A 22,726-nucleotide genomic window follows, 5' to 3' on the forward strand; every position below is an offset into this window, starting at 1 on the left:
CAGAGCCACTCAGGGGGGCTCCGGGCAGCCTACCCAACTGGAGGCCTTGGAGCCCAACCTCTGCCTCCTCCACTCCTCTGCCAGCGACGGCGCCAGCTGAAACCCAACCCCTTCTCAGCACCGACCTGACCCCCCGGGGAGCTCCCGCCACACACACAGAGCTCCCTTCAGCTCCTCTGGAGGTGTGGGGTGTCCTATGGCCCACACACCTGCTCCTTATATAAACGGCGCCAGTCCCTGTGATCTTGGCTGTTCGTACCTGAGATAAGGGTGGGCTGAACTGGGACGAGGAGTAAAGCTGCCAAGACAGTAGATGCGGGGCACAGGCGGCACCTGGCAGAGCCAGAGGAGGGGCGTGCCTGGCTGCTCCAATGTGGAGAGGGAACCCAGGACCCCTAGCCTGAGGCCTCTGGGCTGTCCCATTTAGTGTGTGTCTGTGTGTCTGTGTCTTTCTGTCTGTCTATCTGTGTGTACTGGGACTTGAACTCAGGGCCTGGGCACTGTCCCTTAGTTTTTTCATTCAAGGCTGGCACTCTACCACTTGAGCCATGCTCCACTTCTGCCTTTGTTATGTTGGGGGTTTTGGGTGGTTGATTGGAGATAAGAATCTCTTGGGGGTCTGGGAAGGTGGCTCAGTGGTAGAGTGCTTGCCTAGCACGCATGAGGTCCTGGGTTTGATTCCTCAGTGCCACATACACAGGGAAAAAACAAACAGCCAGAAGTAGTGCTATGGCTCACTCACATGGTAGAGTGCTAGACTTGAGCACAAAGAGATTCAGGGACAGTGCCCAGGCTCTGAGTTCAAGCCCCAGGATTGGCAAAACAACAACAACACAACAAAAACAAAATCCCTTGGGCTTTCCTGCCCAGGCTGATTTTGAACTGCTATCCTTAGGTCTCAGCCTCCTGAGGATCAGGGATTATAGATGTGTGCCACCAATACTAAGCTCATGGGTGCATTTTTTTTTTTTGGTCCTGGGGCCTGATCTCTGGGCCTGGGCGCTGTCCCTCAGCTCTTCAGCTCAAGGCTAGCGCTCTACCACTTGAGCCACAACGCCACTTCTGGTTTTTTCTGTTTATGTGGTGAATGGGCCCCAGGCCTCGTTCACCCTTGGGTCCTGTGGGGAGGGCTGGAAGCAGGGCCGCTGAGCCTGTCGGTTTGGGTGGTGGGCTGCAAGGTGAGCCTCTAGGGTGGAGAGAGACCTGAAGAAGAGGTCTGGGGAGGGAGCCACGCAGATGTGGGGATAATCGCGGCCTCCTGTGAGGTGTAACTGGACCCTTCTGAGCTGCTGGACCCAGGGCATTTGTGGTCCTAACCCCTGGCCTGATCCTCCCCCTCCCCGCCTCACCTCTCCCCTGCCCCCTCCCTGGCCCCTTTACATAAGGTCAGTGCCGGCTGAGCCTTGGCTAGGAGCTGTGGCCATGGCCTTCACAGACCTGCTGGATGCCCTGGGCGGCGTGGGGTGCTTCCAGCTGGTCTACACCACCCTGCTGCTGCTGCCCTGTGCCCTGCTGGCCTGCCACACCTTCCTACAGAACTTCACAGCTGCCGTGCCCCCCCACTACTGTCGGCACCCCACCAACCACACGGGGGCCACCACCAATGACTCAGCGGCCTGGCTGAGGGCCGTGGTCCCCCTGGACCAGCATGGGGTCCCTGAGCCATGCCAGCGCTTCATGGAGCCTCAGTGGGCCCTCCTGAGCCCCAACACCACCTCCATCCACCAGGCAGCCACGGAGACATGCAAGGAAGGCTGGGTCTACGATCGCAGCGTCTTCCCATCTACCATCGCGATGGAGGTCAGAGGGGGCTGGAAGGCATGGCGGCTGCTTCCCATGGCCAAGGCTGAGGGTCCCCTCTTCACTTGCAGTGGGATCTCGTGTGCGAGGCCCGCAGCCTCCCCGACCTGGCGCAGTCTGTCTACATGGCTGGAGTGCTAGTGGGAGCCGCTGTGTTTGGCGGCCTGGCGGACAGGTGAGCCCTGGGGATTGAGGGGGCCCCAGACTCAAAGCAAGAGCCAGAAAGCCCTAGGCCACAGCCTTCATTTGGTGTTTAAATTTCTTTTGGCTGTCATGGGACTTGAACTCAGGGCCTGGGCTCTGTCTCTGAACTTTTTTTTTTGGTCAATTGTGGGGCTTGAACTCTTGGCTTGGGCGCTGTCCCTCAGCTTGGACTTCAGCTCAAGGCAAGCACTCTACCACTTGAACCATAGCTCCACTTTTGGATTTCTGGTGGTTCATTGGAGATAAGAGTCTCATGGAGGGGCTGGGAAGGTGGCTCAGTGGTAGAGCGCTTGCCTTGCATGCCTGAGGCCCTGGGTTCGATTGCTCAGCACCACATAAGCAAAAAGAAAAAAGCCGGAAGTGGCGCTGTGGCTCAAGTGGTAGAGCGCTAGCCTTGAGCTGAAGAGCTGAGGGACAGCGCCCAGGCCCAGAGTTCAGGCCCCATGACCGGACCCCCCCCCCCCCCAAAAAAAAAAAAAAAGAGTCTCATGGACTTTCCTGCCCAGGCTAGCTTTGAACCACAATTCTCAGATCTGAACCTTCTGAGTAGCTAGGATTATAGGTGTGAGCCACTGGCACCCGGCTTTTCTTTTTTTTCTTTTTTTTTTTTTTTGTCGGTCGTGGGGCTTGAACTCTGGGCCTGGGCGCTGTCCCTCAGCTCTTCAGCTCAAGGCGAGCGCTCTACCACGTGAGCTACAGCACCACTTCCGGTTTTCTGGTGGTTTATTTGAGATAGGAGTCTCACGGTCTCTCCTGCCTGGGCTGGCTTTGAACCGCGATCCTCAGATCTCAGCCTCCTGAGTAGCTAGGATTACAGGCGTGAGCCACCAGCGCCCGGCTTCTTTTTTTTTTTTTTTTTAATGTCAGTATTATAGCTTGAATTAAGGGTCAGAACTCACTCCCTTACTTAGCTGGCACTCTACCACTTAAGCCACATCTCTACTTCTAGCTTTTTGGTAGACAATTAGAGATAAGAATCTAGGGCTGGGATGGGGGCTGGTGGCTCACGCCTGTAATCCTAGCTACTCAGGAGGCTGAGATCTGAGGATCACGGTTCAAAGCCAGCCCGGGCAGGAGAGACCGTGAGACTCCTATCTCCAATAAACCACCAGAAAACCGGAAGTGGCGCTGTAGCTCAAGTGGTAGAGCGCTCGCCTTGAGCTGAAGAGCTGAGGGACAGTGCCCAGGCCCAGAGTTCAAGCCCCACGACCGACAAAAAAAAAAGAATCTAGGGCTGGGAAGGTGGCTCAGTGGTAGAGTGCTTGCCTTGTATGCTTGCCCTGGTTTTGATTCCTCAGCACCACAAAAGCAGAAAAAGCCACAAGTGGTGCTGTGGCTCAAGTGGTAGAGCGCTTGCCTTAAGCTGAAGAACTGAGGAACAGTGCCCAGGCCCAGAGTTCAAGCCTCACGACTGACCCCCCTCCCCCCCCCCAAAAAAAAGAATCTCACAGACTTTCCTGACCAGGCTGTCCTTAACTGTGATCTTCAAATCTCAGCTTTCTCAGTAGCTAGGATTACAGGTATGGCCTACCAGCCCCCAGCCCCCCAACTTTTTTTTTTGCCAGTCCTGGAGCTTGAACTCAGGACCTGGGCGCTGTCCCTGAGCCTTTCTGTGCTCAAGGCTAGCACTCTACTACCTGAGCCACAGTGCCACTTCCAGCTTCTTCTGTTTATGTGGTATTGAGGAATTGAACCCAGGGCTTCATGCATGCTAGGCAAACACTCTACTACTAAGCCACATTCCCAGCCTTGCCCCCATTTTTATTATACAAGTCCTAGTACATCCACACATGGTCCAGCCCCTGACTTTGTCTCCACTTTGGAGACCCTTGGATTTGTGTGTGTGTGTGTGTGTGTGTGTGTGTGTGTGTGTGTGTGTGTGTGTGTGCCTGCACACCTGCACAGCAGTTCTAGGGCTTGAACTCAGGGCCAGGACGCTGTCTCTGAGCTTCTCTTGCTCAAGGCTAGCACTCTACCATTTCAGCCATAGCTCCATTTCTGGCATTTTTTGTAATTCATTTGAAATAAGAACCTCATGGAGGGCTGGGAAGGTGGCTCAGTGGTAGAGTGCTTGCCTTGCCTGCATGAAGCTCTGGGTTTGATTCCTCAGCACCACATAAGCAGGAGAAGCTGGAAATGGCGCTGTGGCTCAAGTGGTAGAGTGCTAGCCTTGAGCTGAAGAGCTGAATGACAGCACCCAGGCCCCGAGTTCAGGCCTCAGGACAAAAAGAAGGAGGAGGAGGAGGAGGAGGAGGAGGAGGAGGAGGAGGAGGAGGAGGAGGAGGAGGAGGAGGAGAAAGAGGAGGAGGAGGAGGAGGAGGAGGAGGAGGAGGAGGAGGAGGAGGAGGAGGAGGAAGAGGAAGAGGAAGAAGAAGAAGAAGAAGAAGAAGAAGAAGAAGAAGAAGAAGAAGAAGAAGAAGAGGAAGAAGAGGAGGAGGAGGAAGAAGAAGAAGAAATAATCTCATGGATTTTCCTGCCCAGGCTAGCTTCAAACTGCAATCCTCAGATCTCACTGCCTGCATAGCTAGGATCTAGGATTACAGAGGCCAGCCTCCGGCCTCCGATGACCTCCTGGATTCTTAGTGTCCCCATTGCATCTGATGTGTGGATGGGCTACCCCTCCATAGCCACACCCCACCCTCGGACCATGCAGCCTGGCAAAGGCTCTGATGAAGTCCGCTCCTCCACCTCCACCCCTGCCTTCCCTAGTCTTCCTCCTCTCTTCTGTCTTCTGCCCTCTTCCCTCCCCCTCTGTTCAGGTGAGAGGGCTGCTGGACTCCAGACCCCACTCCCCAGAGTGTAGAAAGCCCTGTGCTTCCCACCTCAGACCCTTCATAGCGAGGCTGACATGGCCCTTGTCCCATGTGACGCATCTTCCTCCCCAAGAAAGGAAGGTAGGAATGAGTATGTCTTAGGATATGTGGTAAGGAAACACTGGCACCCCCTTCTTGGCCTCTGTCCTCTCCCCCTGAACCCACCTTTGCAAGGGAGCAATGCCGCAGCCAGAGTGTAGTTAACCCCGCGTCCTTGGTCTTGGACTCTTCTCACCCACTGTTTAATGATCAATTCCTTGGTAGACCAGATCCTGGGTCCTGCTTCTGCAGCCTGGGGGACCTCTCCCCCACACCTCTCCCCCTGCTATTTCTAGGCTGAGGCGCCCTTCTACCCAGAACATGCTCAGGTTATCCCCTCTCTACCTGCTACCCCTACCTCTGGTCTTTGTAGAATCGCTGGCTTTATGTGACCTGGAGCCAATCTCTCTCTCCCTCTGTCTGTCTCTGCCTCTCTATCTCTCTCAATTTTTTTTTTTGGGGGGGAGCTAGTTGTCACTACTGGATCTTAAACTCAGGACTTGGAGGCTGTTCCTTAGCTTTTTTGCTCCAAGCTGGTGGTCTACCATTTGACCCACAGTTCCACTTCTGGCTCTTTGATGGTTAATGAGAGATAAGAGTCTCAGGGGCTTTCCTACCAGGCTGGCTTCGAACCACGATCCTGAGCTCAGTCTCCTGAGTAGCTAAGATTACAGGTGTGTGCTACCAGTATCCAGGGTAAATCTCTCCAATTTCCTTCCCCACTATTTCCTCCCCTCTCTGACCAGCCTCGGAACCAGTGCCTTGAACCTGGAAATGATGGGTCCTGTTTTGAGGGCTGGCTTTTACCAGGCACCCCAGCTTTCCCTTCCCGGCCTTGATGCCCCCATATGAGAGAGAATGGCTGGAGGCAGGCTGCCACTTTGTGGCAGCTTGCTCCCAGAACCCTAATGCTCTGCTTGTTCCCTGGGCTCAGGCTGGGCCGCAAGGCCCCCCTAATCTGGTCATACCTGCAGCTGGCGGTTTCGGGGGCTGCCACGGCGTTGGTGGACTCCTTCAGCGCGTACTGCGTCTCCCGGTTCCTGATGGGCATGACCTTCTCCGGCATCATCCTCAACTCCCTCTCCCTAGGTGAGTGCACCCCAGCGGGGCTCTGAGGGCCTGGGGGGGCTGGAGTCAGGGGAGTGGCGGCCCCATGTGGCCCATCCTATTTCGTGTTGTTGGGATTCTCATCTAGGATCTCAGTTGACCATCTGGGGTCCAGACCCAGGAGACTCCCCATTCTCAGATCATGGCCCTGCCAGCAGCTAGCTAGTGATAGGCCCTGGTGGCCTTTCCCTCTTGTGGGTTTTAGTTTCCTAATCTGTAAGCTGAGGAGCTGTGGGTTATTTAATCTGTGCGTTAGTCAACACTGATCATGTACTAAGTGCCTGCTGGGTGCCAGGTGTAGGGGAATCACAGAGGTGAGCTATGACAGTTCCCAGGGCTGCAGGCAGCTCCGAAGTCTCTGGGCTCTAAGCAGGGTGGGCTTGCTAGGGTTGCAAGGCTGCTGGTTTCTTTGGGTAGAGACAAAGCCTTTAGCACACCAGGCTCAGCCCTCTTTCTAGCTAGCAGGTCCCAGGAGGTCCTGGCAGAAAGCATTGTGGGGTAGCAGAAAATCCACCCTGGACACAGACCTACCCACGCCTGTGCTTTACCTAAGCTACTTAGCTTGCTCCTGGGACCAGCACTGAGAAACAGCCACCACCCTCAGTTATCCAAAATGGAAAAACAGCTAGGCACCAGTGGCTCATGCCTGTAATCCTAGCTGCTCAGGAAGCTGAGATGTGAGGTTCATCTTTGAAGTCAGCCCAGGTAGTAAAGTATATGAGACTCTTACCTCTATTTAACCACCAAAAACCTGTGACTCAAATGGTAGAACACTAGCCTTGAGCAAAAAAGCCCAACGAGAGTAAAAGGCTCTGAGTTCAAGTCACAGTACCAGCACACGCGCACACGGGCGTGCGGGCACACACACACACACACACACACACACACACACACACACACACACACACACACACACACACAGAAGGTGATCAGTGCCACATGGGAACCTGAGCCCCTACCAAATGGGTAAAAATGGCAATGGCTTGGTACAAGGGAGCCGTCCATAACTATTTGTATTTGTTTGTTGTTTGTTGCGCTGATACTGGAGCTTGAACTCAAGGGCCTGGACACTATCCCCGAGTTTTTTGCTCAAGGCTAGAACTTTACCACTTGAGCCACAGCTCCACTTCTGCCTTTTTTGGATATAAATGTCTCATGGACCTTTCTTCCTTGGTCTAGCTTTAAACCTTATTACCCAGATCTCAGTCTCCTGAGTAGCTAGGATTATAGGTGTAAGCTAGTCTACAGACTTTTTTTCCAGTCCTGGGGTTTGAACTCAGGGCCTGAGCACTGTCCCTGAGCTTTTGCTCAAGGCTAGTACTCTACCACTTAAGCCACAGCACCACTTCTGGCTTTTTCTGTTTATGTGGTACTAAGGAATCAAATCCAGGTCTTCGAGCATGCTAGGCAAGCACTCTACCACTAAGCCACATTGCCCACCCAAGTCTGCAGTTTATTTATTTATTATTTATTTTTCTGGGTCCGGTTGTGGGCCTGAACTCTGGGTCTGGGCATTGTCCCTCAGCTCTTCAGCTCAAGGCTAGAGCTCTACCACTTGAGCCACAGTGCCACTTCCAGCTTTTTTTTTTCCTGCTTATGTTGTGCTGAGGAATCAAACCCAGGGCCTTATGCATACAAGGCAAATGCTCTACCACTGAGCCACCTTCCCAGCCCCAAAGTCTGCAGTTTAAATTGCAGTTCTCAGAGTGAGTGAGCCCTGCCGAGGCATGAGGGAAGGAATTCCAGGCAGAGGGAAAGGCAAGTCCCTCCTACAGGAGCAGCATGTGCCCAGGCTCAAGAGCAAAGGGGTCCCTGTGGCTAAAGCAGAGTTGAGTGTATTTATGACAGATGAGGTCAGAGGTGGGGGAGGAGTGGGGAGGGGAAATCCTAGGGACCAGGAGGACGATGGGAGATACTTGGCCACTTTTTTGTGTGTACCAGTACTAGGGCTTGAATTGAGGGCCATGTACTCTTTTTAGCTCAAGACTAGCACTCTACCACTTGAGCTATACCTCTACCACTGACTTTTTACAGGTTAATTGGAGATAAGAGTCCTGTGGACTTTCCTGCCCAAGCTGGCTTCCAACTAAGATTCTCATATCTCAGCTTCCTGAGCAGCTAGGATTACAGGCGTGGGCCACTTTATTTATTTATTTTTTTGATCCAGTTGTGGGGCCTGAACTCTGGGTCTGGGCGCTGTCCCCTCAGCTCTTCAGCTCAAGGCTAGCGCTCTACCACTTGAGCCACAGTGCCACTTTTGGCTTTTTTTCTTTTTGCTTATGTGGTGCTAAGGAATCGAACCCAGGGCCTCAGGCATGCAAAGCAAGTGCTCTACCACTGAGCCACCTTCCCAGCCCGCGTGGGCCACTTTAAAGAGTGTGGTTTTTTAACTCTGAATGAGACAGGAAGTGCTAGAGGATTCTGAGCTGAGTAAAGACCTGATTTAGGATCTGAAACCTGACCTTGGTCACTGTTAGATGATATCAAACCAGAAGCAGGAAGGCCAGGTAAGAGGCCACTGCTGTCTCAGGAAGAGCAGAGGCGAAACCAGACCAGGAGGTGGCAGCAGAGCAGACACAGATGGGGCGAAATTGTGAAGGCAGAAATAACAGGACTTGTTGGCAGATGGCACATGCATGCTCGTTGCCACTAGAAAGAAATGTCCCTGCTAATTTGTTGTGGCTTGCTTGCTTGCTTGCTTTCCTTCCTTCCTGCCTTTTTTCTTTCTTTCTTTCTTTCTTTCTTTCTTTCTTTCTTTTTCTTTGGTCGGTCAGGGGGTTTGAACTCTGGGCCTGGGCACTGTCCCTCAGCTCTTTAGATCAAGGCTAGCGCTCTCAGTTTTCTGGTGATTTACTGGAGATAAGAGACTTTCCTGCCTGGGCTAGCTTGAACCATGATTCTCAGATCTCAGCCTCCCGAGTAGCTGAGATTGCATGTGTGAGCCACCAGCACCAGCTGTTGTGGCTTTCTTGTACAAGTATGTCCTAACTTACTTAACCAGTCCCCCATGAGTGGATGTTTAAGGTGTTCCAGACTGTGCTATTGTTAAAGATTTGCATTTTTGTCTTTGCATGAGGTCGAGAATGTTTTCTTTTTTTTCTTTTTTTTTTTTTGTCGGTCATGGGGCTTGAACTCCAGGCCTGGGCGCTGTCCCTCAGCTCTTCAGCTCAAGGCGAGCGCTCTACCACTTGAGCTACAGCGCCACTTCCGGTTTTCTGGTGGTTTATTGGAGATAGGAGTCTCATGGTCTCTCCTGCCCGGGCTGGCTTTGAACCGCGATCCTCAGATCTCAGCCTCCTGAGTAGCTAGGATTACAGGCGTGAGCCACCAGCGCCCGGCAAGAATGTTTTCTTACAGTTAAGAACTATTTTATTTCCTTCTCTACTGATCCTTCGCATCTTTTGACTTTTTTCCCCCTGTCCTAGAGTTTGAACTCTGGGCCTCGCTGCTGTTGTTGAGCTTTTGTGTTCAAGGCTAGTGCTCTACCATTTGAGACACAGCTCCATTTCTGGCTTTTTGTGGTTAATTGGAGATAAGAGTCTCATGGACTTCCCTGACTGGGCTGGCTTCAAACTGTGATCCTCAGATCTCAGCCTCCTGGGTAAACTGGATTGCAGGCATTAGCCATTGGCAACCATTTTTCTTTTGGCTTTTGGTCATTTTCCTATTGGTTTGTAAGAACTCTTCCAATGCAATGGTATCTTATTAAGTTACAACATTTTTCCTTTTTCTTTTATCTTTTCTCCTCCTTCTCCTCTTCTTCCTCCTCGTCCTCCTCCTTCTTCTCTGTCTCTTTAGCTCTCTGTCCCTGTCCCTGTCTCTCTGGCTCTCTCTTCCTCTCCTGACTTTATGGCTTCATGTTTCTCTCTCTCTCTCTCTCTCTCTCTCTCTCTCTCTCTCTCTCTCTCTTTGTTGGTCATGGGGCTTGAACCCTGCCTGGGCCTGGGCGCTGTCCCTCAGCTCTTCAGCTCAAGGCTAGCACTCTACCACTTGAGCCACAGCGCCACTTCTGGTTTTCTGAGTGGTTTATTGGAGATAAGAGTCTCACGGACTTTTCCTGCCCAGGCTGGCTTTGAACCTTGGTCCTGAGTAGCTAGGATTACAGGCGCAAGCCACCAGTGCCCGGATCATATTTCTCATTTTTATGAGTTAAATTTGTTAAACCTTCATTTGATTACTTCTAGCTTTTCATTTTATTACTTCTAGTGTAGCATTTTTCTACACTAAGATTCAGGTCCCATGAATTTAAGCTTCTGTCATGTCAGTGGTTCTGGTGAGTTCTTTGGCCCTCCCCCTGGGTATATGAAGTGAGGTAGGGATGCTTATTCTAAATGAATCTTGGGATGAGTTTAAGGGGCCACTGTGGTGAAAAGGGCTGGGGTGATTAAACAACCACCTGATAGACAAGTCCGGCTGAGCATGCTTGTGTTTCCTCTACAGTTGTGGAGTGGATGCCCACCCGGGGCCGCACTGTGGCGGGCATCTTGCTGGGCTACTCCTTCACCATGGGCCAGCTCATCCTGGCAGGAGTGGCGTACCTGATCCGCCCTTGGCGGTGGCTGCAGTTTGCTGTCTCTGCTCCTTTCCTGATCTTTTTCCTCTACTCTTGGTACGTTCAGCAAAGTGGAATGCTGAAGGGTGCGTCCCTTGTGTGGACCCCATGGAGAGGGGAGGTGTGTAGTGGCTGGGACTTTCTGGACTTGGTGGGGTCACACAGGGTCCCCAGAACTGGTGAATGGAGTCAAGGAAGCTTTGGTAAAACCTGTCCCATAAGCAAGGGGTTCTAGAACATGCGTGATATATATATATATATATATATATATATATATATATATATATATATATATATATATATATATATATATATATATATATCAGTCCTGAGGCTTGAACTCAGGGCCTGGGTACTTCCCTGAGCTTCTCTTGCTCAAGGCTAGCACTCTACCACTCGAACCACAGCGACACTTCCAGCTTTTTCTGTGTATGTGGTACTGAAGAATTGAACCCAGGGCTTAAGCCACATTCCCAGCCTCTTGCTGAGTGACTTTGCCTTCATCAAATCCTTTGTGCCTCACAATGACCCCATGATGCTTAGTTTAAGGCAACTGAGGTACAGCTGAGAGTGAGTCTATGATTCATTCAAGACCAACAGCCACTGTCAGAGCCAGATACAATGCTGGGCATGCTGTTGTCTCTGTATGATCTGCTACAAAAATAAATAAATGAAAAAGAAAGAAAAAGAAAGGAAGCAAGGAAGGAAGGAAGGAAGAAAGGGAAGGAGGGAAGGTGTCTTCCTAATTCAAAAACAGTGGAGCACTTCATCTTTGTGTGTGTGTGCTGGTACTGGAGCTTAAGCCCATGGCCTCATGCTCTCATTTGGATCTTTTGCACAAGGCAGGAGCTCTACCACAGCTCCAGTTCTGGCTTTTTGCTGCATAGAGATAAGAATCTTGGTGATTTTTCTGGCTGTCTTTGAACTATGATCCTCAGAATTGGGTTTGGAGAGGGAAATGAGCCCCACTCAGCCCTGGGCCTTCTTTGTCCTCTTTCTTTCTTTCTTTCTTTCTTGTCAGTTGTGGGGCCTGAACCCTGGGCCTGGGCTCTGTCCTCAGCAATTCAGCTCAAGGCTAGCGCTCTACCACTTGAGCCACAGCGCCACTTCCAGCTTTTTCTGCTTATGTAGTGCTGAGGAATGGAACCCTCATGCATGCAAGGCAAGCAGTCTACCACTAAGCCACCTTCCCAGATCTTCTTTTTCCTCTTCCTGTCCCAGGTGGCTTCCAGAGTCATCCCGATGGCTCCTTCTACATGGCAGGTCGCAGCAGGCTGTGCAGAACTTGCAGAAGGTAGCAGCGATGAATGGAAGACGGGAAGAAGGGGACAGGCTGACCTCAGAGGCAAGTGGTGGGTGAGGAAGGAAGCAACGAATGAGCTTCTGTCTTCCTGGCAGCCCCCAGTCCTACTGGGATCTGGTTAGTTTCTCAAGACTCACCTGCCATCCAGGAAGTGAGGCTGGGAATGCACAGGGCAGAGAAGGCTCCAGGCAGATGCCCAATCAGCCTGAATGGCTGTGTGACCTGGGGCATTCATTCATTTACTCATCGGTGTCATTAGGAAATAATCTCATCTACATTGACATCCTGTCAAAATATGAATAAAAATGAAAAATTTTAAATAGTAAGCACAAAGTAAAAATACTGGAAAACCAATGACAAAGTATCATTCTAAATACTAATTATTAATGGCTGGGCGCCAGTGGCTCACGCCTGTAATCCTAGCTACTCAGGAGGCTGAGATCTGAGGATTGCGGTTCAAAGCCAGCCCAGGCAAGGAAAGTCCATGAAACTCTTATCTCCAATAAACCACCAGAAGACGAGCAGTGGCACAGTAGCTCAAGTGGTAGAACGCTAGCCTTGAGCTGAAGAGCTGAGGGACACTGGTCAGGCCCAGAGTTCAAGCCCCATGACCAACAATAAAAAGAAAGAAAAAAAAATAAATGCCAGTTATTATCAGATAACTATTTTTTACTGTGGATATGTGAGACAGAAGAGAGGGACCCCTCTCCCTGGGCACTGGGCAGGAATCATACAGTATCAAGCATTGTTAAATACTACTAAGTACTGCTTAATGCTATTAAGGTTGTTAATTCTGTGCTGCATTTTCATGAAACCTTTATTGTAAAGAACCTTTTAATGCTCAGGGTTTTTTTGTTTTGTTTTGGTTGTGGGGCTTGAACTCTGGGCCTGGGCGCTGTCCCTTAGCTCTTCAGCTCAAGGCTAGTGCTCTACCACTTGAGCCACAGCGCCACTTCCAGCTTCTCCTGCTTATATGGTGCTGAGGAATCGAACCCAGGGCCTCATGCATGCAAGGCAAGCAGTCTACCAGTGGAGGTGGCAGTGACAATGATAGAGTGGTAATGAGGAAACCTGACAGGGGACAAGAGCTGTGGTATACAAAATGACAGGTGAGGGGACAGCAGAGAGCTCAGACTCCTGAGCTGTAAGGTTGTAAGGAGCCAAAGTCAGGAGTCTGTGGGTCCTGGTTGCTGGAGGAGTTCTAGAGGGCTAAGCACTTAGAGCCAATAGTCTGCTATTGTCAAGGCTTAAGAGCTGTTAACAGGGCCAGTGGTCCTGACACTCGAGGCCTGAAGAGCTGTAACACTAACAACTTTTAAAACTAGGATCCTAATACTTAAGACCGAATCGGGAACTGAACACTAGCAGGTGCTACCTGCTGTACTCTTAAGTCACTGCTGCTGGAAGCTGCTATGTGCTGCTCAGCTTGCTGGTGGTTAAAGCACAGAGCAGCTCCCACTGTGTGCCTAGAGCTCTAAATCACTGGCTTCTGAAGGCCAGTGCAACAGGCTTGTAGCCCTCGGCTCAAGGCATCTGAGTCTGCAAGTCCAGCCCCAAGGCCTCCTGTGCCCAAGGGCCCAGCACTGCACCCATTAGAAGGGCTAATTCTCACCTATTCACATTTTCTGTCCAGGCCCAGCAAAAGAAGCCAGCCAGCTGATTAGTAATGCAATACTATTTATTTAGCTCCACACAAGGCACGGTACTAATGCCTTGACATATAAATAGAATCTCACTAAATGTCTCATTTTTTTTTTTCTTTTTGGTCAGTTGTGGGGCCTGAACTCTGGGCCTGGGTGCTGTCCTTCAGCTCTTCAGCTCAAGGCTAGCGCTCTACCACTTGAGCCACAGCACCACTCCCGGCTTTTTCTGTTTATATGGTGCTGAGGAATCAAACCCAGGGCCTCATGCATGCAAGGCAAGCACTCTACCACTGAGCCACCTTCCCAGCCCCAAATGTCTCATTTCTGCCAGTGAGGAGTTAAAATGCAAATGGATCAGGAAATTTGCCTATGAACATACAATGGGGTAATGACAAGTTCACTCAGAAGCATGTGTGTGTGTGTGTGTGTGTGTGTGTGTGTGTGTGATGACAAGTTCACTCAGAAGCGTGTGTGTGTGTGTGTGTGTGTGTGTGTGTGTGTGTGTGTGTGTATACTGATCCTAGGACTTGAACTCAGCGCCTGAATGCTGGTGTTCCTGAGTTTTTGTTTTTTGTCTTTAATATATTTTTGTTTTGTTGTTGCTTTGCTCAAGGCTAGCACTCTACCACTTGGCTTTTGGCTTTTTTGGGTAGTTAACTGGAGAAAAGAGTCTCCTAAGCTTTTCTGCCCAGGCTGGCTTCAAACTATGATCCTCAGATCTCAGCCTCTGTGCCACTTACGGTTTTCTGGTCGTTAATTGGAAATAAGAGTCTTATGGACTTTCCTGCCCAGGCTGGCTTCAAATCATGATCCTTAGTTCTCAGCCTCCTGAGCAACCAGGATTACAGGCATGAGCCACTGGTCTGGCTTTCAGATCCATTTTTAACCACTGTCTGACATTATCTCAGTCTATATGAGGAATGGGATGAGGGTCCCTACACAACCACAGAATCTCAGGAGTATAAGAGCAGGCCTAGGAGCCCATGGGGCATCTCAAAGCCCTGAAAGCAGATTAGCTGGAGCCATCTGTCCACAGGAGACTAGAGCTGGCCATATTACTAGAAGGTACAAATTGTGGCCCTCCTTTCCTCAGATGGAGGTACTCCTACGGTAATGTGGGCCCCAGGTCCTTTGCTCTCCCTGATCAGATATTTTGCACCCAGGTGGTGAGCTCCTACATCCACAGCGAGTTTGCAAATGTGCGCACCTCCAGCTCCATCTTGGATCTCTTTCGAACCCCAGCCATCCGTAAGGTCACGTGCTGTCTCATGATGGTATGGTAAGTGATGGGCCGTGCTTTTGGGTAGGTGTTGGTGCTGGAGTGCAAAGTCAGGGCCTTACACTCTCCCTTGGCTTTTGTGCTCAAGGCTGGTTCTCTACCACTTGAGCCACAGCCCTACTTCATCTGAGATAAGACTGTCATAGACTTTTTTCTCTCTCTCTCCTTTTTTTTTTTTTTTTTTTGGTCGTGGGACTTGAACTCTGGGCCTGGGTGCTGTCCCTGAGCCCTTCAGCTCAAGGTGAGCGCTCTACCACTTAAGCCACAGTACCAATTCCGGTTTTCTGGTGATTAATTGGAGATGAATCTCATGGACTTTCCTACCTGGGCTAGTTTTTGAGCCGTTATCCTCAAATCTCAACCTCCTAAGTTGCTAGGATTACAGGCATGAGCCAACATTTTTCAAAAATTGTTCTAATTAGGGTTTTTTTTTGCTGGTCATGGGGACTGAACTCTGGGCCTGGGTGCTGTCCTTGTGCTCTGCAGATCAAGACTAGCACTCTACCACTTGAGCCACAGTGCTACTTCTGGTTTTTCTGCTTATGTGGTGCTGAGGAATTGGACCCAGGGCCTCATGCATGCAAGGCAAGCGCTCTACCACTGAGCCACCTTCCCAGCCCCTATAATTAGGGTGTTATTCAAAGGGGTTCCTCTTCCTCCTCCCCCTCCCCCTCCTCCCCCTCCTCCTCCTCCTCCTTCTTCTTCTTCTTCTTCTTCTTCTTCTCCTTCTGTCATGGGGCTTGAACTCAGGGCCTGGACATTGTCCCTGAGCTGTTTTGCTCAAGGTTAGTACTCTAGCACTTTGAACCAAAGCTTCACTTCTGCTTTTGTGATAGTTAACTGGAGGTAAAAGTCTCACAGCTGGATGCAGATGGCTCATGCCTATAATCCTAGCTACTCTGGAGGCTGAGATCTGAGCATCAAGATTCAAAACCAGCCCAGGCAGGAAAGTCCAGGAGACTCTTATTTCCAATAAACCACCAGAAAACCGGAAGTGGCACTATAGCTTAAGTAGTAGAGTATTCGCCTTGAGCTGAAGAGCTGAGGGACAGTGCCCAGGCCCAGAGTTCAAGCCCCACGACCCACAAAAAAAAAAAAAAAAAAAAAAAAAAAAAAAAAAAGATCTCACAGACTTTCCTGCCTGGACTGGTTTTGAACTGCAATCCTCAGATCTCAGCCTCCTGAGTAGCTAGGATTACAGGCCTGAGCCACGATCATCCTGAACATTACTTTTTTTTTTTTTTTTCGGGGGGGGGGGAATCCAGTTGTGGGGCCTGAACTCTGGGCCTGGGCGCTGTCCCTCAGCTCTTCAGCTCAAGGCTAGCACTCTACCACTTCCGGCTTTTTTCTTTTTGCTTATATGGTGCTGAAGAATCGAAACCAGGGCCTCAGGCATACAAGGCAAGCTCTCTACCACTGAGCCACCTTCCCAGCCCCTGCACATTATTTTTTTTGGACAATCACCCCCTTCCTTCACCTTCTTCCAGTTACCTCCTCCTGTCCTTGTCCACAATTGCATAGTTCATTTTCCACATAGTGTCTTCTGAGCGGGGAAAGTTCTTAGTCTTTGCTGTCTGGTGGTGGAAAGTTCTTAGTCTTTGCTGTCTGGTGGTTTGGGGGCACCCAGAATAAGGGGTTACTACACCCTGGAGGTGGAGAAGCCTTCTGCAGGTTAGCCTGACCCTGGGCAGTGGGAGAGCCCAAGAGACCTCAGTTCAGGAAAAGGAAGATTCGTGGCGCTCTCCCTCCAGCCTGGTCAGACAAGCCCTTCCTCCTCTACTTCCTCACCTTCCTTTGCCTGCTGAGAAGAAGCAGGCCATGAATGCCAACTCCAAGACTTGAAATCCTTTTCTTTGTACAAGCAGTGGAGCTTGAACTCAGGGCCTGTGTTCAAGATGTAGAAGGAGAAGTCTGGATTTCAAAACAAAAGTCAGACACGCGGGAGATCAGGAGGGGATGTCGTGGACAATAAGGAGCGTTGAACTCCCTGAGCAAAGAAGTCCCCTGCCCTGGACAGGTCAGTGAGCCATGGGTGAAATATGACCGTTCTGCCACCTTTTCCAGGTTTTCTAACTCCGTGGCTTACTACGGTGTGGCCATGGACCTACAGAAGTTCGGGCTGAACATCTACCTGGTGCAGGCTCTGTTTGGCCTAATCGACATCCCTGCCATGCTGGTGGCCACCACCACCATGATTTATGTTGGCCGCCGGGCCACAGTGGCTTCCTTCCTCTTTCTGGCTGGGCTCATGGTCATTGCCAACATGTTTGTGCCAGAAGGTGAGCTGTTGCTTTTTTTTTTTTTTTCTGGTCAGTCATGGGGCTTGAACTCTGGACCTGGGCACTGTCTTTCAGCTCTTCAGCTCAAGGATAGCGCTCTACCTCTTGAGCCACAGCACCACTTCTAGTTTTCTGGTGCTTAATTGGAGTTAAGAGTCTCATGGACTTCCTGCCTGGGCTGGCTTTGACTCATGATCCTCAGATCTCAGCCTCCTGAGTAACTAAGATTACAGCTGTGAGCTACTGGCACACAAATGCCAGCTTCCAATGGCTCATACCTGTAATCCTAGCTACTCAGGAGGCTGAAATCTGGTTCAAAGCCAGTCTAGGCAGGAAAGTCCATAAGACTCTTTTTTTTTTTTTTTTTGCCAGTCCTGGAGCTTGAACTCAGGGCCTGGGCACTGTCCTTGAGCCTCTCTGTGCTGAAGGCTAGCACTCTACCACTTGAGCCACAGAGCCACTTCTGGCTTTTTCTGTTTATGTGGTACTGAGGAATGGAACCCAGGGCTTCCTGCATGCTAGGCAAGCACTCTACCACTAAGCCACATTCCTAGCCCTCTGTGAGACTCTTATCTCCAATTAACCACCAGAAAACCAGAAGTAGAGCTGTGGCTCAAAGTGGTTGAGTGCTAGCCTTGAGCAGAAAAGCTCAGGGACAGAGCCCAGGTCCTCAGTTCAATCCCCACCCCCCAACAACAAAAAGTGGTAGAGAAAAAAAAAAAAAAAAACCCTAACCAAGAGTAGCCCTGAATTCAAGTCCCAGTACTGGCATGCATGATCAGACAACAACAACAATAATAACAATAATAATAATAGCCATTTCTATGGCATAGGGCAGGGTAGGGCCCAGGTCTGGGTATGGTAGGAAATCTCCCACCAGAGCCCAGCTTCTTCCTCCTTCTGACCCCTGGTTTTATCTTCTACATCCTCTCCTACCATCCTCCTCCTGAGGTTCCCCCAATCTTCCCCTCTCCCCACCCCATTCCCCACAGCTCAACCTCCCTCCTTCTTCTCCTCTAGACATGCAGACCCTGCGCACCGCCCAGGCGGCCCTGGGCAAAGGCTGCCTGGCCAGCTCCTTCATCTGCATTTACCTGTTCACAGGAGAGCTGTACCCCACAGAGATCAGGTGGGAGCACTGGGGTTTGGGGCACCTGGGAAGAGAGCTGCCCGGCCCTCTGACACCAGGGCCTGCTCCTGACCCTTCCACACCTCCCACAGGCAGATGGGGATGGGCTTCGCCTCTGTCAACGCCCGCATCGGGGGTCTGGCAGCACCCTTGATCACCACTCTGGGGGAGTTCAACCCAGTCCTGCCACCTGTGGCCTTCGGTGCCACCTCAATGCTGGCGGGGCTGGCTGTCACCTGCTTCCTAATGGAGACCCGCAATGTGCCCCTGGTGGAGACTATCGCTGCCATGGAGAGACGGTGAGGGTGGGGTCTGTCAGGCTGAGACTAAAGGGAAGTAGCTCAGGCCTGGGTGGGAGCTTTGAAGGATGAGCCAGAAAATAAGAGCAAGCAATGCCTCCCAGGTTGCCTTTCTAACAAGAATAGGCCCAGGAAGTGGAGCTGTGGCTCAAGTGATGGAATGTCAGTCTTGTGCAGAAAAAGCAAAGGGCCAGCACCCAGGCTCTACGGAGGCCCGAAGTTCAAGGCCCATTACTGACAAAGTAAATTTAAAAAAGTTTTTTTTCCATCATTGATTTAAAAGAGCATGAGTCACATGGGAATAGGGAATTGAATGGAAGATTCCAGTCCCCTTTCTTATCAGGGTCTCCTTATCTCAAATGCTTTCCCACTGACAAAATTGTTGCAACTTTGAAAAAAAAAATCCCCAAAATGGAGCCAGCTAAGAGTAAACAGGATGCATGGGCAAGATAGACAAATGATGAAAATAAGCAGATAGCTGATATTTTCCATTCCCATTCGAACAGAGTCAAAGAGGGTCCTTCCAAGAAAGATACAGAAGAAAAGAGAGAAGAAATGTCTCTTCAGCAGCTGGGCACGTCTCACCTCAAGGAAACCATCTAAGCTGCCAAGAGGAACCTGGCATAAGCTGGCAGCAGCTTAGCCAGTGCCCAGCCCTCCCCATCCCTGAGTTTCTCCCGGGGATACTGGGCGAAGCTGGCACTGAACTCCAAGCAAGGTCAGCCAAAGGACATGGCGGTGGGGCAGAAGCCACTGCTGAGACTTCTCAGAGGAATGCCCAATAATCTGCATCACAAAGAGATAAAAGACCAGGGAAACCATCTCTAGGGGGCCAAAGCACAGATTGTGCTTCATGATAATAAAAATACTGTTGACTGTTCCTATCTCCAAACCTGCCGTGTGTGTGTGTGTGTGTGTGTGTGTGTGTGTGTGTGTGTGTGTGTGTATGTGTGTGTGTGCGCGCGCACAGGCACATATGTGTGTGTCTTACCTCCTGGGGTTTTGGGGAACAGCATCTCTACAGCAGGCCTTTCCTGCCTTTGTAGCCCCTAAGTGGACCTTGCAGAAAGCCCAATACATAGTTGCATGAGTGGTGAATCCAGACTTGGGCAATGGATGTTTCCACCACTGGTTCTTCAGCAGTCTCCTAGGATGACCTAGTGCCATCTGAACCATGGAAGTCCAGCCCACACCTTGGATACATGCTCACACCCCTCACCTTTACTTTCACTGCCAGTGACACTAGATTCATGGGCATTCCAATCTTGGCCCAAAGTTGAGTTTTCTTCTATTTTGCTTTTTTCTGTTGTTATTGTTGGTTGTGGGGCTTGAACTCTGGGTCTGGGCGCTGTCCCTCAGCTCTTCAGCTCAAGGCTAGCACTCTACCACTTGAACCACTTCCAGTTTTCTGGTTGCTAATTGAAGATAAGAATCTCACAGACTTTCCTACCCAGGCTGGCTTTGAATCATGATCCTCAGATCTCAGTATCCTGAGTAGCTAGGATTACAGGCATAAGCCATCAGCGTCTGGCTTTGTCCCTGTACTTTTTTGCTCTACCATCTGACCCATAACTCAACATCTGGCTTTTTGGTGGTTAACTGGAGATAAGAATCACTGACTTTCTTGCCCAGGATGGCTGTGAACTGCAATCCTCAGATCTCAGCTTCCTCAGTTGCTAGGATAAGAGGCATGAGTTACCAGGGCTCAGTTATTTCTCTTGTAGTTGCCCTGGAATCAAATGATATCACAGCTCAACCCCTACAGCCCAAGAGTAACACAACAGAGGTAGTAGAAATGTCACACTCTGGGCCGGAGCCTTTGTCCCTAACATTCCTCTGAGACCAGCCTTCTAGCAGTGTGGTCCCAAGAACAGGGCCTGGGAGGTGACTCCCCAGGGAGTTGTATTAGGCCCTGGCACTGGCTGGGGTGGGACTCAGGGGCAGAGCAGGTGCAATGCCCTGGTTCTGTTCCCAATACTAGCCAGAGACCCAACACTCAGCAAATCCTCAGTCCCTCCATGGAATCATGGGCTTCATCTTCTTTCCAATTTTAGTATATGTGCTGCCGAAGCGAACACATGGGCTTCACCTTCTGTTGAACACATCCAGGAACATTTGTCAGTAATGCATTCTGAGCTTTCTGGGCGATTTTGTTTTTTGTTTTGGAGATAGGTCTTACTCTGTAACACAGGCTGGCCAAGAATTTTTGGTCCTCTTGCCTCTCAGCCTCCCAAGTCTGGCTGGGATCACAGCTGTCCACTACCATACTCAGATATGTGAGCTTTCTCATTTGAGTTGTTGTCACACCTCCACAAATGAGTAAATTAAAAAGGCAGGGGGAAGCCAAGCACAACAGTTCACACCTATAATCCTAGCTAATCAGCAGGCTAAGATTTGAGGATCACAGTCTGAAGCTAGCCCAAGCAGAAAAGTCCAAAGACTCCTCCAATCAATCAATCAAAAGCCAGGTGAAAGGCACGACTCAAGTGGTAGAGTGTTAGACATGAGCAAGAAAACTGCAACAGGCTGGGAAGGTGGCTCAGTGGTAGAGCGCTTGCCTTGCATACATGAGGCTCTGGGTTTGATTCCTCAGCACCACATAAGCAGAAAAAGGCCGGAAGTGACACTGTGGCTCAAGTGGTAGGGCGTTAGGCTTGAGCTGAAGAGCTGAGGGACAGTGCCCAGGCCCAGAGTTCAAGCCCCACAACCGGCAAAAAAAAAAAAAAAAAAAAAAAGAAAACTGCAACAGTGGGCTGGGCATGTAACTCAGGGAGTAAAAGCACACTTGTCTAGTACTATGTAAAACCAACAAAAAAGGACAGTGACAACCTTGCCTTAATAGCAGGCAGTTGTCAGCCCAGCCAGGGACATCATGGGAATTGTAATTTCAGTGTAATGTTTAAAATGTGTCTAGGTGAGGGCTGGGAGGGTGGCTCAGTGGCTCTACGCTTGCCTTGCATGCCTGAGGCCCTGGGTTCAATTCCTCAGCACCACATAAGCAAAAAGAAGTGGCGCTGTGGCTCAAGTGGTAGAGCGCTAGCCTTGAGCTGAAGAACTGAGGGACAGCACCCAGGCCCAGAGTTCAAGCCCCATGACCGGACCCCCCCCCCAAAAAAAAATGTGTCTAGGTGGGAGCCACCAGCCCAGGCTTGCTTTTTTTTTTTTTCATGTGTTGTAATCCAGGGTTCCCTGGAGAGGAAGGATGTATGGTCCCCACAGGACCACACCATTGGCCCTCTGTCCTTTTTTGGTTGGTTAATTGGAGGTAAGAGTGTCACATACTTTCAGTCCCTGGGCTGACTCTGAACTATGATTCTCAGATCTGAGTCTCCTGAAGAACGGGGATTACAGGTGTGAGCCACCGGCACCCAGCTGGCAATAAAGAATGTTGGCAAGCAGGATCCCAAAAGTCACTTGGAAGAACATGTGGATGTACTTATGACTTCAACTATTGTCCAACATGTAGCAGCTATTTGGATACTGTTGTATTTAAATAAAACTGCACGAAATACTGTTAGTGATTATTTCAGTGTATATTCTTCTGTTGTTCTTTTTCTTTGTGTGTGTGTGTGGGTCATGGGGCTTGAACTCTGGGCCTGGGCGCTGTCCCTCAGCTCTTCAGCTCAAGGCTAGCACTCTACCATTTGAGCCACTGCACCACTTCTGGTTTTCTGAGTAGTTTATTGGAGATGAGTCTCACAGTCTTTCCTGTCTGGGCTGGCTTTGAACCACGATCCTCAAACCTCAGCTTCCTTCGCAGCTACAATGACAGGTAGGAGCCACCAGCCCACCCCGCCACACCCTTACACTACGCGGAAAGCCTTAATTTCCGGTGACACACACGGTGCGTGGAACTGGGCCAAGAAGTCACTCAGGCGAGAACGCGAGGCCGCTACAGCGCGCCCCCCGGCGGCCACGCGCGGGCGGCGCCTCCGGGTACCGTGCTTACAACGAGCCGGGCGCCGCCGGCTCTCGCCTGCAAGCCCCGGGACTCAGAGCTGGGATCCGAGGATCGCGGTTCGAAGACACCGCGGGCAGGAACGCCGTGAGACTATTTACCTCCAACGAACCTTCCAACAGCGGGCGGAGACGCCGGTAACCTGGTGCTGTGGGGACCTCACGGCCGTCCCTCCCGCTTAGGGCAATCGAAGACAAGGACGCGACAGCGCCTGCGCCCCAGGCAGAGGGGGAATAAACGAGCACTTCGGGGCTCCGGCCGGAAAGGCGAGGCCTGGGAAACGGGGATGCGCGGGCGGTCGCTCCCCGCGCGGACAGAGCG

The 22,726-nt window shown here is 50.8% G+C and overlaps 1 protein-coding gene and 1 long non-coding RNA gene across 3 annotated transcripts; one reads left to right on the top strand and one right to left on the bottom strand.

The window, feature by feature from the left end:
- Positions 1-1,422: 1,422 nt before the first annotated feature.
- LOC138818788 (solute carrier family 22 member 20) lies at positions 1,423-19,328 on the top strand. Its single transcript, XM_070009906.1, has 10 exons — positions 1,423-1,800; positions 1,872-1,975; positions 5,791-5,945; positions 10,404-10,572; positions 11,737-11,860; positions 14,625-14,740; positions 16,805-17,019; positions 18,040-18,148; positions 18,241-18,447; positions 18,954-19,328. The coding sequence occupies exons 1-10, from the start codon at positions 1,423-1,425 to the stop codon at positions 19,048-19,050; spliced, it is 1,674 nt and encodes a 557-aa protein (XP_069866007.1). The 3' UTR covers positions 19,051-19,328.
- On the bottom strand, positions 10,880-22,718 carry LOC138818789 (uncharacterized). 2 transcript variants are annotated; one of them, XR_011369215.1, is made up of 4 exons: positions 22,507-22,718; positions 16,529-16,651; positions 11,956-12,103; positions 10,880-11,848 (listed from the first exon to the last, which is right to left on the bottom strand). It is a non-coding gene; the product is annotated as an uncharacterized lncRNA (long non-coding RNA). The 2 variants fall into 2 exon arrangements; XR_011369214.1 differs by having other exon boundaries at positions 10,880-12,103.
- Positions 22,719-22,726: the final 8 nt, after the last annotated feature.

Source organism: Dipodomys merriami, unplaced genomic scaffold, assembly GCF_024711535.1.
Source record: "Dipodomys merriami isolate MVZ:Mamm:240054 unplaced genomic scaffold, mDipMer1.0.p SCAF_78, whole genome shotgun sequence".
Lineage (NCBI taxonomy): Eukaryota > Metazoa > Chordata > Mammalia > Rodentia > Heteromyidae > Dipodomys > Dipodomys merriami.